Source organism: Pipistrellus hanaki, assembly GCF_964339955.1.
Source record: "Pipistrellus hanaki genome assembly, chromosome: 10".
Lineage (NCBI taxonomy): Eukaryota > Metazoa > Chordata > Mammalia > Chiroptera > Vespertilionidae > Pipistrellus > Pipistrellus hanaki.
In genome coordinates, this window is record NC_140512.1 from 59,394,841 (window position 1) to 59,408,953 (window position 14,113).

Consider the following 14,113-nt stretch of genomic DNA (forward strand, 5'->3'; position numbering starts at 1 on the left):
AGGTTATATCAGGTGGTTCAGCTTCAGTGTGTAAGGCTTCAGAGAAAGGGCAGCTTTAGTTCTCAGGGATTCCAAGTCCAAAGTAGGAGAGAAGTTGGAAACATCGGTTGAATAGTTGTAGCCAGACATTTGAGGACTATAGAAGAATTCAAGGTCCAGTCCAGTTTACAGGTAGAAAAACAAAACCTCAAAGATGATGAACAGAACTTGAACTTAATCCACAAGGGAGTTTTATATTTTCTATAGAAACATAATTTTCTTTCTAATATCACCCTAGTGTTTTAAATCAAATATAGCCACATTAAGAGTAATTTAGCCCAGCTGATGTGGGTCAGTGGTTGAGCATCAACCTGTGAACCAGGAGGTCACAGCTCGATTCTTGGTCAGGGCACAATCCCCAGTGTAGGCGTGCAGGGGGCGACTGATTAATGATTCTCATCATTGGTGTTTCTGTCTCTTCCTCCCCAAAATCAATAAAAAAATTATATATACTAATTTATTTGTAAAAAAGTCCAAATTACAATAAAAACCTTGCCTTGTTTATATCACTGCAGCAAGAAGAGCAATGGGTCATATGGGCTCTTTTAAATCTTCTTTGTACAAACTTTTCATAAGGAATCTCCTGATTGGATTTTTAATAGCCTCTAGATGTTGAGAAGCCAAGCCAGATATTTGCCATCACACTTTGCCTGTAAGACCTCAGATTTGGGTTAACTCCTCTACCCTCAAGCTCCCCCAAACATCCTGGGGTTCTGGTAACCTTCCTTACTGATCTAATAATGCTGCTGGGAAGTGAGAGCCGTGTACCAGGCTGATATTTCCCAAGGGCCCTTTATTAGCATCCATAAAGTCAGTCTTTGTTCTTTAAGGTTGTCTGGTCATATCTGAGTCTATGCATGTGTCTCTCAAACATGATATTCCAATCAAAGGCTAATAATATAGACACTGTTTCTAAACATTGGAAAGTTAGTAAGTGTGCATATAGTATATTTATTTTCTTGATCAAAATTTAGCAAACTATTGCCATGCTAACACATAAATACACACAATGTTGAATGAAAAAGTTAATAAAACATGTCACCATTCTTTTAAAATTATCTAAACCAAAACCAAGCAGGTGGTTTAGAGGTACAAGCCCTGCATTGGGGTCCAGTTAAATTCATACATTTGAAGATAATTAGGGTAAGCTTTAATTCCTTTTTTTTTCAAATGAGTTTGATTTTAGTAGCAAAGTAGGATGGTTAGTTATAATAGCAAAAAGGTCCATCATCTTTATACTGTACTAGACAATACAATACCCAGTCCCCTGTCTCAGAAAATGTGCTGTGTTTGTTTCATACTTTTATCTCTGTATGAGAGTGACTTGTTCACTTCAAATGTAAGTATTTAACTAGGGGCCTTGTAATGAGCAAGAGCACCAGAATTTGGTAGCTTAAAATTAAATAAAAAACTAGCCCTAGCTGGTTTAGCTCAGTGGATAGAGTATTGGACTTCAGACTGAAGGGTCGTGGGTTCGATTCCAGTTAAGGGCACAAACCTCGGTTGCAGGCTTGATCTCGGTCCTGGTCAGGGGGTGTGCGAGAGGCAATCAATCAATATGTGTCTCTCACATAGATGTTTCTCTCTATGTCCCTTTATTCTCTAAAAATCAATGGAAAAATAACCTCCTTGGGTGAGGATTAACAAAACAAGAAAGCAACAACTAAAGTGCAGTGCAGTTAGTTTGGGCAAGGTCACATTTCTACAACATGAATAAGCAGACTCCAGGCCTCTTGGGCTTCATCTTGAACACTAAACTGATTAGTCTAGTAGTTTAGTCACTTACAAACATTATTTCAACGAGTCCTCAGACAGATTAGTATTAAAAAAATAAATAAATAACCCAAACACAGTGTCAGAATCCAAAGTTTTTGTATATCAGAGATTTGATCCACAGTAAAAAATATATGTTGCATAGTAAGTGAGTACTTACATATATAACTGACAGAAAAGATTCATAAAATAATACTCTCCCTTACTACATGCCATGGCATTCTAGTGCTTCCTATCTTATCTTATTTTATTTTACTCTATTACAGTCTATGTTACTTATATTTTTTAAACACTCACTACAATCAATCCATTTTATGACTACACCACTTCCTTGGATAATTGTGTTTACGATTACCCTCCATGTGTATCTAGGACTACTTTCCTAAATTTGTCCAAAATGCTCTTTGTAATTAGAGATGTAATTGGCCATAGAGGATGTCCATGGGGAGGACTAACTGAGGTCTCCTGTAGGAGGGTAGACTTAGGGGTCCTGTTTCCCTTAAGGAGAGGCACCTGACCTCCCTCCATGCCCCCTGATCTCCGGTAAAGGGGCGATTCAATTGCAAATGCAACTTTGACTGCATTACTACAATTTGAAGTGAATTTTTCTTCTTCCTAGCTTCCCTTCTTCACTGACCACGTTCTTTAAAGGAGACTTAGATGACTGCTATTACACCCAAACTTCTCTGAATGGTCTAATGATATCATATCTATGGTAAATATTTCCTTGGTGTTCTTGGACACAGACACATGCATATATTTATTTGACACAGACACATGCATATATTTATGCTGTATATGTTTTATCAGGTATCCAAGTTCCATAAATATATACTAAAATAACATTTTTGATTGCTAAATTTGGGTAAATTTAACACGTGCTATAACAGGATTTCTTCTTCAGTGGAATTTTGTTGAAGCCACATCATCAAAATGGTTTCCTGTTGAGACAAGAAAATTTCCTCACATTGAGTGGGAGGACATTAAAGACTAAATTGACCATGGAGAATTCTGTAGGGTATGTGATTTTGTGACTGGACTTGAGAACTAAACTGACCAAAGAGAGATGAACAGGAGAAAAGTGTGGCATGGAAGATTTTTAGAAAAGAAATGAAGTACCAAGCATAGGATAGGTCTGAGAGCTTATATATAATTTAAAGAAAGAATGATAAATCGTGCAGGTGTGGCAAGACAAAGAGAAACAAGGGTTTGAGCTAGGGGTTGTAGATTGTGAGAAAGTGATGAGGAATTATATGGGGAAAGATACAAAGTTCTAAAATGTTTTATTAACTTTAAACATGAGAGTAAATTACTTTGAGATACAATAAAGCTCTGTCCAAATACCACTTCAGTAGGCGATTTTGACAGAGTCAGTAGTTTGAAGGAAACTTTAGATTTACTATTTCAGAAGTGAATTTTGCCTTTTCTTGTTCCTACCAGCCCCCCCTTAAAAAAATAAAATCTCACAGATCTATGAGAGGTTGTTTTCAATTTTTGGCAGAACACTATAAATTGGTCTTTAAAAATTACACAGGAATGAGAGGTTCAACTTGGAAATTATTTTTATTTAAGGGGCTTTGGAAAGGCATTAATCGGTACAGCATTCTGCACAACAGGGAAGGCAAGAGGAAAAATAGCTGCGTACACCTGTCGCAGCTGCACAGTAATGATTTGGGAAAAGGAGACAAATGTTTGCTTTTATAGGGTTTGTATCATACATAGGAGGAGATGACTTGATTAATTCAAATACAGGAGTCTTCCATCTTCAAAGATTGAGTTAAACTCCCTATACTTAAAATTAAGAACTTGGTAAAGCTTACAATCTCTGATACAGAAATATAGTATAACAGATTCAATATTTCTTTCTTTTTCAGTTATATCGATAGATGAAGCAATTTGCAATATCTCCCTAAAATATGAAGCAGGAAGAATAATATTTAAAAGTAATATCGTTATACACCTTTACCCAGCAGAGAAGCATCATTCCATGAGTCTGTCTCCTGTGCTTAAATCTTGCATCAAACATTGGAGAAATCCAAGTGTGTAGGAAGAAATGTGACTTTTGTAGTCATTGCTCTTTGCCATGGGAGTGCTAAGGTTCGAGCATATCTCCTTTAGGAGCTTTGTTGGGTGCAATGGAGCATCCCAGGTTGTGTTCATCTTCTTTCTGATTCCATGTTGCTTCACTAAGGACTACAGAGCAACCCCCTTGCTCCCAAATGTTTCTTTCCTCTGGGCTTGGAATGCCCCAACTGACCCTTGTCCTAACAAGTTTAATGTGTCGATAGATTTGAGCCTCTTCTCTTTTATAGGAAACCCTAGAAAAGATGCCATTGGGCAACCTGTTACAATATTTTATGTTGATAGACTTGGCTTATATCCTCATATAGATAAGCATGGCCACAAAGAGCATGGAGGAATCCCCCAGTTGGGTAACTTACAAGATCATCTGACTAAAGCTGCACAAGACATTGCATATTACTTGCCGATAGACAAGCCGGGCTTGGCTGTCATTGATTGGGAAGAATGGAGGCCTATCTGGGCAAGAAACTGGAGACCTAAAGATATTTACAGGGATGAGTCTGTTCGGCTGGTTCAGCAACGATTTCCAACCCTTACTCTCTCACAAGCCTCCTATGTAGCCAAAAAAAATTATGAAAAAGCAGGAAGGGATTTCATGGTAGGCACTTTGATATTGGGAATAAACCTTCGACCAAAACACTTATGGGGTTATTATCTTTTTCCTGATTGTTACAACCATCATTATACTAAACCCAATTACAATGGGACTTGCTTTGATTTAGAAAAGAAAAGAAATAATGAGCTCAACTGGCTGTGGACTGAAAGCACTGCTCTTTACCCATCCGTTTATTTGAATACCATCCTATCGTCTTCTCCACTAGCTGCACCTTTTGTCCGTAACCGTGTTAAGGAAGCCATTCGGGTTTCTGTAGTTCCCAATGATAAAAGTCCACTTCCGATTTATATATATACTCGCCCAGTTTTTACTGATGATTCTTCAAAATACCTTAAGCAGGTGAGCAAATCAAGGTATGAGGACTATGAAATAGAGCCCACAAGTAGTGTGTGATAGAATTTAACATCATTAACATTTTTTAAATGAGAATTTGAGCTAAACTGACAACTATATGCCAGGAGCAAGATGTCAAATGCTCCGGAGAATATAGGTTTTGCAGCTTAACATCATTTTTGAAGGGAATGAAACTTAGCTTTTAATATCCTTTAGGAATATGGACATATATAGTTCTGCATTATCACATGCATGTAAAATAAGAATACATTTCATTTTAATGCAATCATTTTAGCAACCATGGAAGATTAGGTGGTAGAGGCCATATTTTAACTTCTCTTTTTTTTTCTTTCATGGGCCTGCTCTACTGTCAATAAAAGTAACTAAAAATAATAGAATACCTGTATGTTTTTTCATAGTAGGGTAGTGGTAGTGTGAAGATGGAACTATCTAGTGGGGAAAACAAAAGAAAAATTGTATTTCATAATAAAATAAAAATTATGTAAAATTTAAATTATTATTGTTGGGTCATCATTCTTAGCTTTGGTGTTATTGTCCTATCTATAACATTTTTATTTTATTCCTATCTGCTAACTTTTCTGTTTGCCAGGAGGACCTTGTACATACACTTGGTGAAACTATTTCTCTTGGTGCCTCTGGAATTATAATATGGGGGAGCTTCAATTTAAGCAAAAGTGTGGTAAGTTGAATTGATAAGACATAGATGAAAACATTTTTAATTGTAATGTTTTTGAGGATTGTTGAGGTATTAAATAGTAAAACACTCTACTCGGCACACAGCAGGAGGTGTGTGGTTATTTTTGGGGCAGAAGATACTGTACTTGTTTTTCAGTGACAAAACAGAAATTCAGTGAGACTAGTTGAAGTTGTCCAGGAATACCATCTCAGTTTTCAGACAGTGTTTGGTAGATTTTTTTTTTCTTTTCTATTATATCATGTTATATCTCTTTTCAAAAAAATGAACGCATTCATTCATTCTTTCACTCATTCAACTACTGTTCATTAAGCACTGCTTTATCCACTTAGTGATTTAGTGACAGTTTTATTGCATGGTTCAGCAAGCAATGTCCATAGGCCAAATCTGGCTTACTGCTTGCTTCTTTCTGTACAGCTCATGAGCTAAGAGTGATTTTCACATTTTATTTTTTATTTATTATTATTTTTTTATTGATTAAGGTATCACATATTTGTCCTCAACCCCCCATTTCAATTCCCCGCCCCTCCCCACTCATGCCCCCACTCCTCTATTGTCCTTGACCACTGGGTAGGCTCATATGTATGCCCTTAAGTCCTTTGGTTGATCTCTTCCTTTTATCCCCACCCTCCCTTTGAGGTCCAACAGTCTGATCCATGGCTCCTTATCTCTGGTTCTGTTCTTGTTCATCAGTCTATGTTGTTCACCATTTCCCCTAGATGAGTGAGATCATGTCCTACTGGAAATATACTTATAAGAATCAAAAATGAGACAAGCAATAATCGTTATGCTGAAAGGCATATGAATCAGTCTGTAGTGAGTTTCTTTCTGGGCCACCAGTTCTTTTGAGACCCAATTTCAATGTCAAACAGTTCCTTATGTGTACATCTTAGCAATGATATTTCAGTTCTGGATGTTGGACAAATGGTGGTAATGCAGGTCCAACCCTCTCTGGTTTGGTCCTGGGCAATCTGCAGTGATACACAGCTGCTGACTGCTATTATGGCAAGGCATCTTCAGCGTCTTCCATCTCTGGACTGCTTCTCTTCTGTCTTCATGGTTGGAGTAGTCCTGTCAATTCCTCTCTGTTGCAGAATCCACCAGAAATTCATACATTGGGGAGAGGGAAGGGAATCCCTCATCCCAACCTTCCCCCTCTCACAGTGGAGTTGTTTTCTGAAAATATACAAACATATTCTCAACCAAAAGTTAATAAAGGAATATTTTCTATAAATTTGACTTGGGATCCTTTTTCATTTTTTCCCCAAATTATTTTCCTCTGGCTTGTTTTGACACCATGTGTGTATTTCATGGTGTCTTGCTATTAGCATTGCAATTCATTTTCTAAAGTACAAATTTTCTTACAGGACATTTTCCCTTACATGATATTCTTCTACTTGATTTTCACATTTTTTAAATGGATTAAAAAACCAAAAAAATAGTTTTTCATAATACATGAAAATCATGTGCAGTTTAAATGTCATTGTCATTCAGTAAGATTTCATTGGAACATAGTCAAGCTCATTTGTTTAGGTGTCTGTGGCTGCTTTCATAGTACAAAGGAATAACTGAGGCTGTTTCATTTAAAACCCCAAAATATTCACTATCTGTCCTTTACAGAAAAAGTTCCAACCCTTGGCTTATTGATTAAATGCTAGGTTATTGTTTAGATGCTAGAACTATGGGAGTGAACAAAGTCCTTTCACCATGAACCTATATTCTCATAAGTGGAAATATAACTAGAGACCTGATGCATGAAATTTGTACATAGGTAGGGTCCCTAGGCCTGGCCGGTAAACAGGGCTAATCTGTGGGGCAACAGGTGAGGCAATCAGGAGGCTTCTGCTGGCACCTATTTTGGCTTGCCTGGGGCCTGCAGCCTAAAGGCACCTCTTGCATTGAGCTTCTGGCCCCTTCGTGGTCATTTCACATCATAGTGACTGGTCATTCTGCCATTCAGTCGATTTGCATACTAGGCTTTTATTATATAGGACTAGAGCCCCAGTGCACAAAAAGTCATGCCCTAGGGTCGAAGGGGATCCCTCATCCCAGCCTTCACCCTCTCACAGTCTGTGAGCCTTCAGAAGATATCCTACTAATGGTAGGGAGGGGGCCTAAGCCTGTCTGGCCTCCCTCATTGGAGGCAACTGAATGATCAAAGGTAGGCAAAGTCCTCATCACACCTCTGCTGTTGCCACTGCCAGCAGCTGCAGCTGCCTGAGCCTTGGCAATAGCAGAGGTGTGATGGGGACTCGTTGCCTGAGTTTTGGGCCCTTGCAGTGGCAGCCTGCATCGGTGGCTTGCCTGAGCCTGGGTCCAGCCCTAGGCAGTGGAAGCGCCATCCACCATCTGCCATTCGCGCCTTGCCTGAGCCCCAGGCAGCTGCTGTGGCTTTGTCTGGAAGGAAGTGCAGCTGGTCATCTGGAAGACGTCTGGTCTAATTAGCATACTACCCTTTTATTAGTATAGATATGTCAGGTAACTGATGTATAACTGCAATGAAGAGCAATGAAGCAGTTAAGTTGTGGTAGTCATAGAACAGGCCTCTCTGAAGTCCTATTGGATTAGAGACCTGATGGAAATAAGGAACCAAGTCTATGGATTTCTGGGGATGGTAAGTACAGGAGCTTTGAGGCCAGAATGTACTTTTCAAAAAAAAGGCAAGAAAGTCAATGTGACTGGAGTGCAGTGAGCAAGGAAGAGAGTGTTAAAGGGTGTGGTCAGTGAGATACAGAGGATCAGAGATGGGACTTCATAGGTTTTTACTCAGCGGTGAAAGCCACTGGAAGGTTGAGCAGAAGAGTTGCAGTTTTTGATGGACATTTCAGAAGAATGACAGTGGAGTTGAGAGTAGGTTTCAGAGGGGCAATAGTAGGAGCAGGGAAAGAAGGCTACTGATGGCTTGGACCATAGCTGTTTGGGTTTGAATATAATTCAACAGTAGAACTGAGAGGACTGGATGAGGAGTTGGGTGAGTTGGATAGATGAGAGTAGTGGTTAAAATGACTCCAAGGTTTTTGGCTCGAAGGAATTGCCTCTGAGATGGGAAAGACTTAAGAAGTAGCGTGGTGAGGGCTGGGCAAAGAGTAAATTGGGATGTGGGTTCTTGAAATTTTAGTAAATTATTCAAAACTTCCCTATCTGGAAGGAAAAAGTAACCATTCTTTATTTCCCTCAGGTTATATTTAGTGGTGTCTATTTTAAGTAAAATTTTAAGTAAAACTTCTTTTTTGAGGAGAAAAATGTCTGTTTTGGTCTGTAGAATATGAATTTTATTCATTTTTCTCCTAGTGCATTTTATTTAGTTAAAAAAAAAACCTTTAACTATCATGGCCTCATTGTTTTCTCTCTTCCTTTGTTTTCATCCTTGTTTGAGTCTCCATCTCAGGGCTTTATCTTCTACCACTTTGATCCTCTTGTCTCAAAGCAAGAGGAAAGCTGTCACATGGACACTGATGAATTGGCGCTGAACTTTTTCTCTGATGGATATAGAAATACTAGTAATGTAGATGCCATGAAGAATATCTAATCAAGTTCATGGCCCAGGGGCTGATTCTATGACCCACAGAGAAGAGACTGTACTCTAAGACCAGGAGAGGCCTTTTGATCTCTTGTCTTTAGAGAGACCAGTCATATTTTTACTTCATTTATAAAATTACTTAATAGAATTCATCTCTGCGAAATAATTTCAAGATAATCTGAGCCCTTTTGCCTATTTGGTAGATTTCTATTGTCTCTGGTGTGATCCCCAATAAAAAGAAACAACATAAAATGTAAATTCAGAGAAAGGTATACATGTTTCTTTTGCAAAATCTTTCATATGTCAGAGAATTATTTAAGTATTATAATTCACCTAAATATATTCCCAGTTTTCATTAGTAGTTTCCCCAGACCTATAAACTTAATTTTCAAGGGTCCTTGATGGGTTATGATGGACCGTTTATAAATTTTCTATACTATGTGTTTTTTTGTTTGTTTGTTTGTTTGTTTTTTATAACCTGAGAACCCCCTATTATTCTGATAAGGAGTGAATCAGGCATTCACTAATTAGTAGAATGATGTGACATTTTATTTGTCACGCTCTTAACTTGCACTTTTATTTTAGATTCACAATATTTTATCAAGGAACTCAGACTGTCTTCAGTATTATTCATATGGGGACAGTCCTTCAACTTCAATGTAACTATTTTCTATTTAATGACATTGCCTTGTAATTGCCCCCTATGGACTCTATTCTACATATTTTTGCCAATTTTCCCAATTTATGATAATTCTGAATGCTAGTTCTATTATTACTCCCCCTCTTTTTCTATGTCATTTGTAATCAATAGTCATGGATTGTTTATCACATTGCCTGAGATTCACTGACAACTTGAGAAACTGGTAATTGCAAATTCAGTTTCAATTTACTTAAAACAATTGTTATCAAATGTCAGCGAACCATTGGTGAGATAGAGCCAGCTTCTATTGGTCCCAGCTCATGAGACCTGATTATTCAATATTTATAAATTTTGTGAACTGGTTGTTCAATAGAGCAACTATTAAAAAATTGAATTATAAAAATGTAGAGTAAAATGAATTGTGTTAAAAATAAATTAATCAATACCCACAATGTATCAATTACTTAGTTCATTTGTTGGGGTTGTTCACATCTATTGTCTCTGTAAGTAGAATCATTATGCAATGATGTGTTACTGCACACCACGCTGCCATACTGTGTAATGGCTTTGCCTTCAGTGATGTCATGTTGGTAGGTTAAAACTTGCAATGGTAGGAGTATTTACACCACAGGTAATAAAAAAAATGCTACAAACCAGGACTTACTAGTATTTTTCTTAAAGTCAGTTTTAGATATTTTCAAAGACCACATCTTGTGTAGGCTAATGATTTTAAAATCATTTCCATTCTTTCATCCACTTGTTGCCTTGTTCTTGTCTCTGTGGAGAACTGCAATGTCACCTGAACTTGGCACACATTCTCAGTGTTCTTGGCACTGGGAACATAGTGTTGAAGAATGTTGACAAAGTCCCTGCATTCACGGAACTTACGTTAAAGTTGGAGGGATAGAAACAATAGGCACAGAAGAAAAATATTTGGTGTGATATGAACTATGCACAGAATTAAAATAGATGTACAAAGGTAGAAAAGATGTCTGAGAAGGGCACTGTCTAATTAAAGCTATGAGCTGAAGGACAAGATAGAGTGAGCCATGTTAGAAACTAGAAGAAAGAATACGGTATTCCAAGCAGAGGGAACAGTAAGTGCAGTTTGAAATGAAACTGCCATGGTTGTGAAACAGCTAGGATGTCTAAGGTAGAGTGGGTGAGGGAAGGTTGTAAAAGAAAAAGGAAGGAATACAGTATGTGCATTTATATCTCAATAAAGATGTTATTAAAGTGCAAAAAAAGAGGGTTATATGACACGAGTCTATAAACAAGTGGAGAGAAGTTAAATTTTAAACACCATGCAGAACTATTGGAGAATTAGGAAGAAGTGTTCTTGCTCTGGCCAGTGGGGTTGGTTGGAGCATGGTCCCATGCAGCAAAAGATGGCGAGTTCGATTCAGGTCAGGGCACATACCCAGGCTGCAGGTTGTTTGATCCCCTGTTGGGGGGCGTACGGGAGCAATAGATCCATGTTTCTCACATCCACGCTTGTCTCTCTTCCTTTCTTTCTCTAAAAAATCAATTTACAAAAAGAGTAGGTTTTCTATTGCCGTCATACAAATTACAAAAAGCAGTGGTTTAAACAATATCCTCTGGCTTGTAGTAATGAGATTTCTATTTTCTGGCTGGCTGTGGCTAAGGGTCATTTCCGGATCCTAGGGGTCGCTATATTTCTCAGCTCTTGGCTCTTTCCTCTGTCTTCAAACCCTGGAATGCTGGGTTGATTCTTTGATTTTTGTTTTTTCTTTCCTTATTCCATCTAATGTTGTTGTTTTTTTAATCCCAGCTGGAAAAGTTTCTACCTTTCGAAGGACTCCTGATAAAATTCAGGATAATCTCCCCATCCGAAGGTCCATACTCTCAATCATATGTGTAAAGTCTCTTTTGTGTTGTAAGTTAAATAGTCACAGGTTTCTGGGGGTTAGGGCAGTGGTAGGCAAACCGCGGCTCGGGAGCCACATGCAGCTCTTTGCCCCCTTGAGTGTGGCTCGTCCACAAAATACCATGGCCTGGACAAGTCTATTTTGTAGAAGAAGTGGCATTAGAAGAAGTTTTAAGTTTAAAAAATTTGGCTCTCAAAACAAATTTCAATCGTCGTACTGTTGATATTTGGCTCTGTTGACTACTGAGTTTACCGACCACTGGGTTAGGGCATGGACATCCTTGGAAGGCCTTTATTCTGCCTACCATCAGTGGTGTCACCCCAAGGAAGGTAACAAGAAACAGAGTCAAGTGAAAGCTGCCAAAATTCCTTGACTTGCTTGCTGACCTACCGCCACCAGTCCTTTTGGTTTGCTGAAGGACCAGCACAGCCGGCTCACTCGATATTGTTGTTCAAGAAAGGAAGTGACTATCTCCTATGTTTTTAAAAAGACAGTGTCCCCGTTTTAGAATGCACTAATATCAAGAGGAATCATTTTAGTTCCTCATCACTCAATTCTCTGCCAACTAAGTATATTTGGGAAAGGGAAGATGGGCCCCAGAGCACATTCTCTCTCTCTCCCTCCCACCCCCCCGCCCTCACTAGTTTATAAATTAAAAGGCTAAGGTATGTTAAGCCTCAACCAGTCATTTATTTCAGTGGCATGAAATAACATGTGAAACTTATAAATGTTACCAAAAACCAGAATAAGTTTGTTTGTTAAGGTAGAAAAAAATAAAATATTTCTTAATGCTTGCTGGTTCTTTTTTTTCTTTTTTTTTCATGTTTCCTTATCAATTCCCTATTGCAGTGAATAAATTCACATATGAACTAAGTTGGATTTTGATATGCTGACATTCTTATAATTTTACAGGCCACCTGCACAAGACTACACAATTACATGAATACCGTTCTGAATCCATACATAATCAATATCACCCTAGCGGCCAAAATGTGTAGCCAGGTGTTTTGCATGGAGCAAGGATTCTGCACAAGGAAAGATGCGGATTCCAGTGAGTATCTCCATTTGAACCCAATGCATCTCACTATTGAAACGGGGCCAAACGGAAAATTCAAAATCAAAGGGAACGCCTCGGTGGACGACCTGCAACAGTTTGCTGACAATTTTCAGTGCAGCTGCTATTCCAACATGGACTGTGAACAGGCAGTTGATTTAACACAGAAAATTATTATCGATGTATGTATGACGGGAGATATTTGTATACAAACCGCTCTAAACTAGAAAAATGAAATATTCCTTTCAAGTGCAAGTTGAAGATATTATTATGAAACTACATTTGCTACTTAATAAATATTCAAAATCGGCTGTTCAGCATCACACAAAGACATGTATTGAACACATGGTGATGAGTTCTATGAAGGAAAAAGTATGAAATCCTTTTAGAGTACTTAGTGGGAGCGTCAAGAAAGGTTCCGGTAAAAAAAAAAAAAAAAAAAAAAAATGATCAATAGAAAATATGTTGAGAATAAATTATACTTCTACAGTTCTTCTGACTGCTTTCCATATTTTTCTTTGTCAAAGTAAGTGCTTCATGAAGGACAGCTGTTGCCTTAGGGTTTTCTAGGGAAATAGAACTGCTGGGGAGGGGAAGAGAAAGACTGGGACTGAGGTGGGTCTGCCCCATCAGGGAAATAGGTTTTTGCTGTGTCACCGAAAGGAATTTTAGGGACACCCACATAGGCAGAGCTTGAGCCATAAAGGCAAGACTTATCAGAGCGAAAACGAAGGGAAGGCTTAGGAGAGAAGAGGCCAGATCCCAGCACGGGGAGTAAGCCTAGACGGGGCTGCCTAGACTCAGGAAAGGAGGTTACAGAAGTCAAAAGGGAGTTCTTAAAGCCCACTGCTCCCGTGGTTACAGGTCTTGTGGGGACCCTTACAGTTTAGGAGAAAAGAAAGCAAATGCACAGCCTGAGAGAAGGGTACAGGCGTGCTCCAAGGAAGGTAAGACAGAGGCCCTTGAAGAGGCTGCAGTACTCCACAAAGTGCTTTCCCAGCCCCCAGCTGGTAGAGCCTGGTCACCCCTTGCCCTGTGCCTGGTCCAGCTCCGTCTCCGTGGGAAAGAAGTCCACTTTCCCGGGCTGCAGGCCTGCACCTGTGCCCACCTGGCCTGCAGAGTCAGGAGCCAGAGCTGCAGTCCATCACCGGAGGCTCCAGGAATCCAGCCCAGTCTCTGCTCCCAGCTGGCCTCGAGATTCTTAGCTGCGTGACCTTGGGTAAGTTGCTTAACTTCTCTGTGCCTCATTTCCCCTTCTCCATGCCTGCTGCCAACACTCCATGGCATCCCGGTGGGGATTGCACTCTGGCCCACGTGGCTGCCACAGAACAGGGCCTTAATTCAACTTCAATATATTTGAGTTTGAGCTTGAGTTTGGGGAAAGAGCAGGATTTCTTTCAAACTACCCCAAACTCTTTTCTGCCTTCCCCCCATCACCACCACACACCCCCC

General features: G+C 39.1%; 1 protein-coding gene across 1 annotated transcript; it reads left to right on the forward strand.

The window, feature by feature from the left end:
- Positions 1-3,895: 3,895 nt before the first annotated feature.
- On the forward strand, positions 3,896-12,888 carry SPAM1 (sperm adhesion molecule 1; the record flags this gene model as incomplete). The annotated part of the gene is made up of 3 exons (XM_084896439.1): positions 3,896-4,849; positions 5,454-5,543; positions 12,520-12,888. The coding sequence occupies 3 exons, from the start codon at positions 3,896-3,898 to the stop codon at positions 12,886-12,888; spliced, it is 1,413 nt and encodes a 470-aa protein (XP_084752565.1).
- Between the last annotated feature and the right edge of the window lie 1,225 nt (positions 12,889-14,113).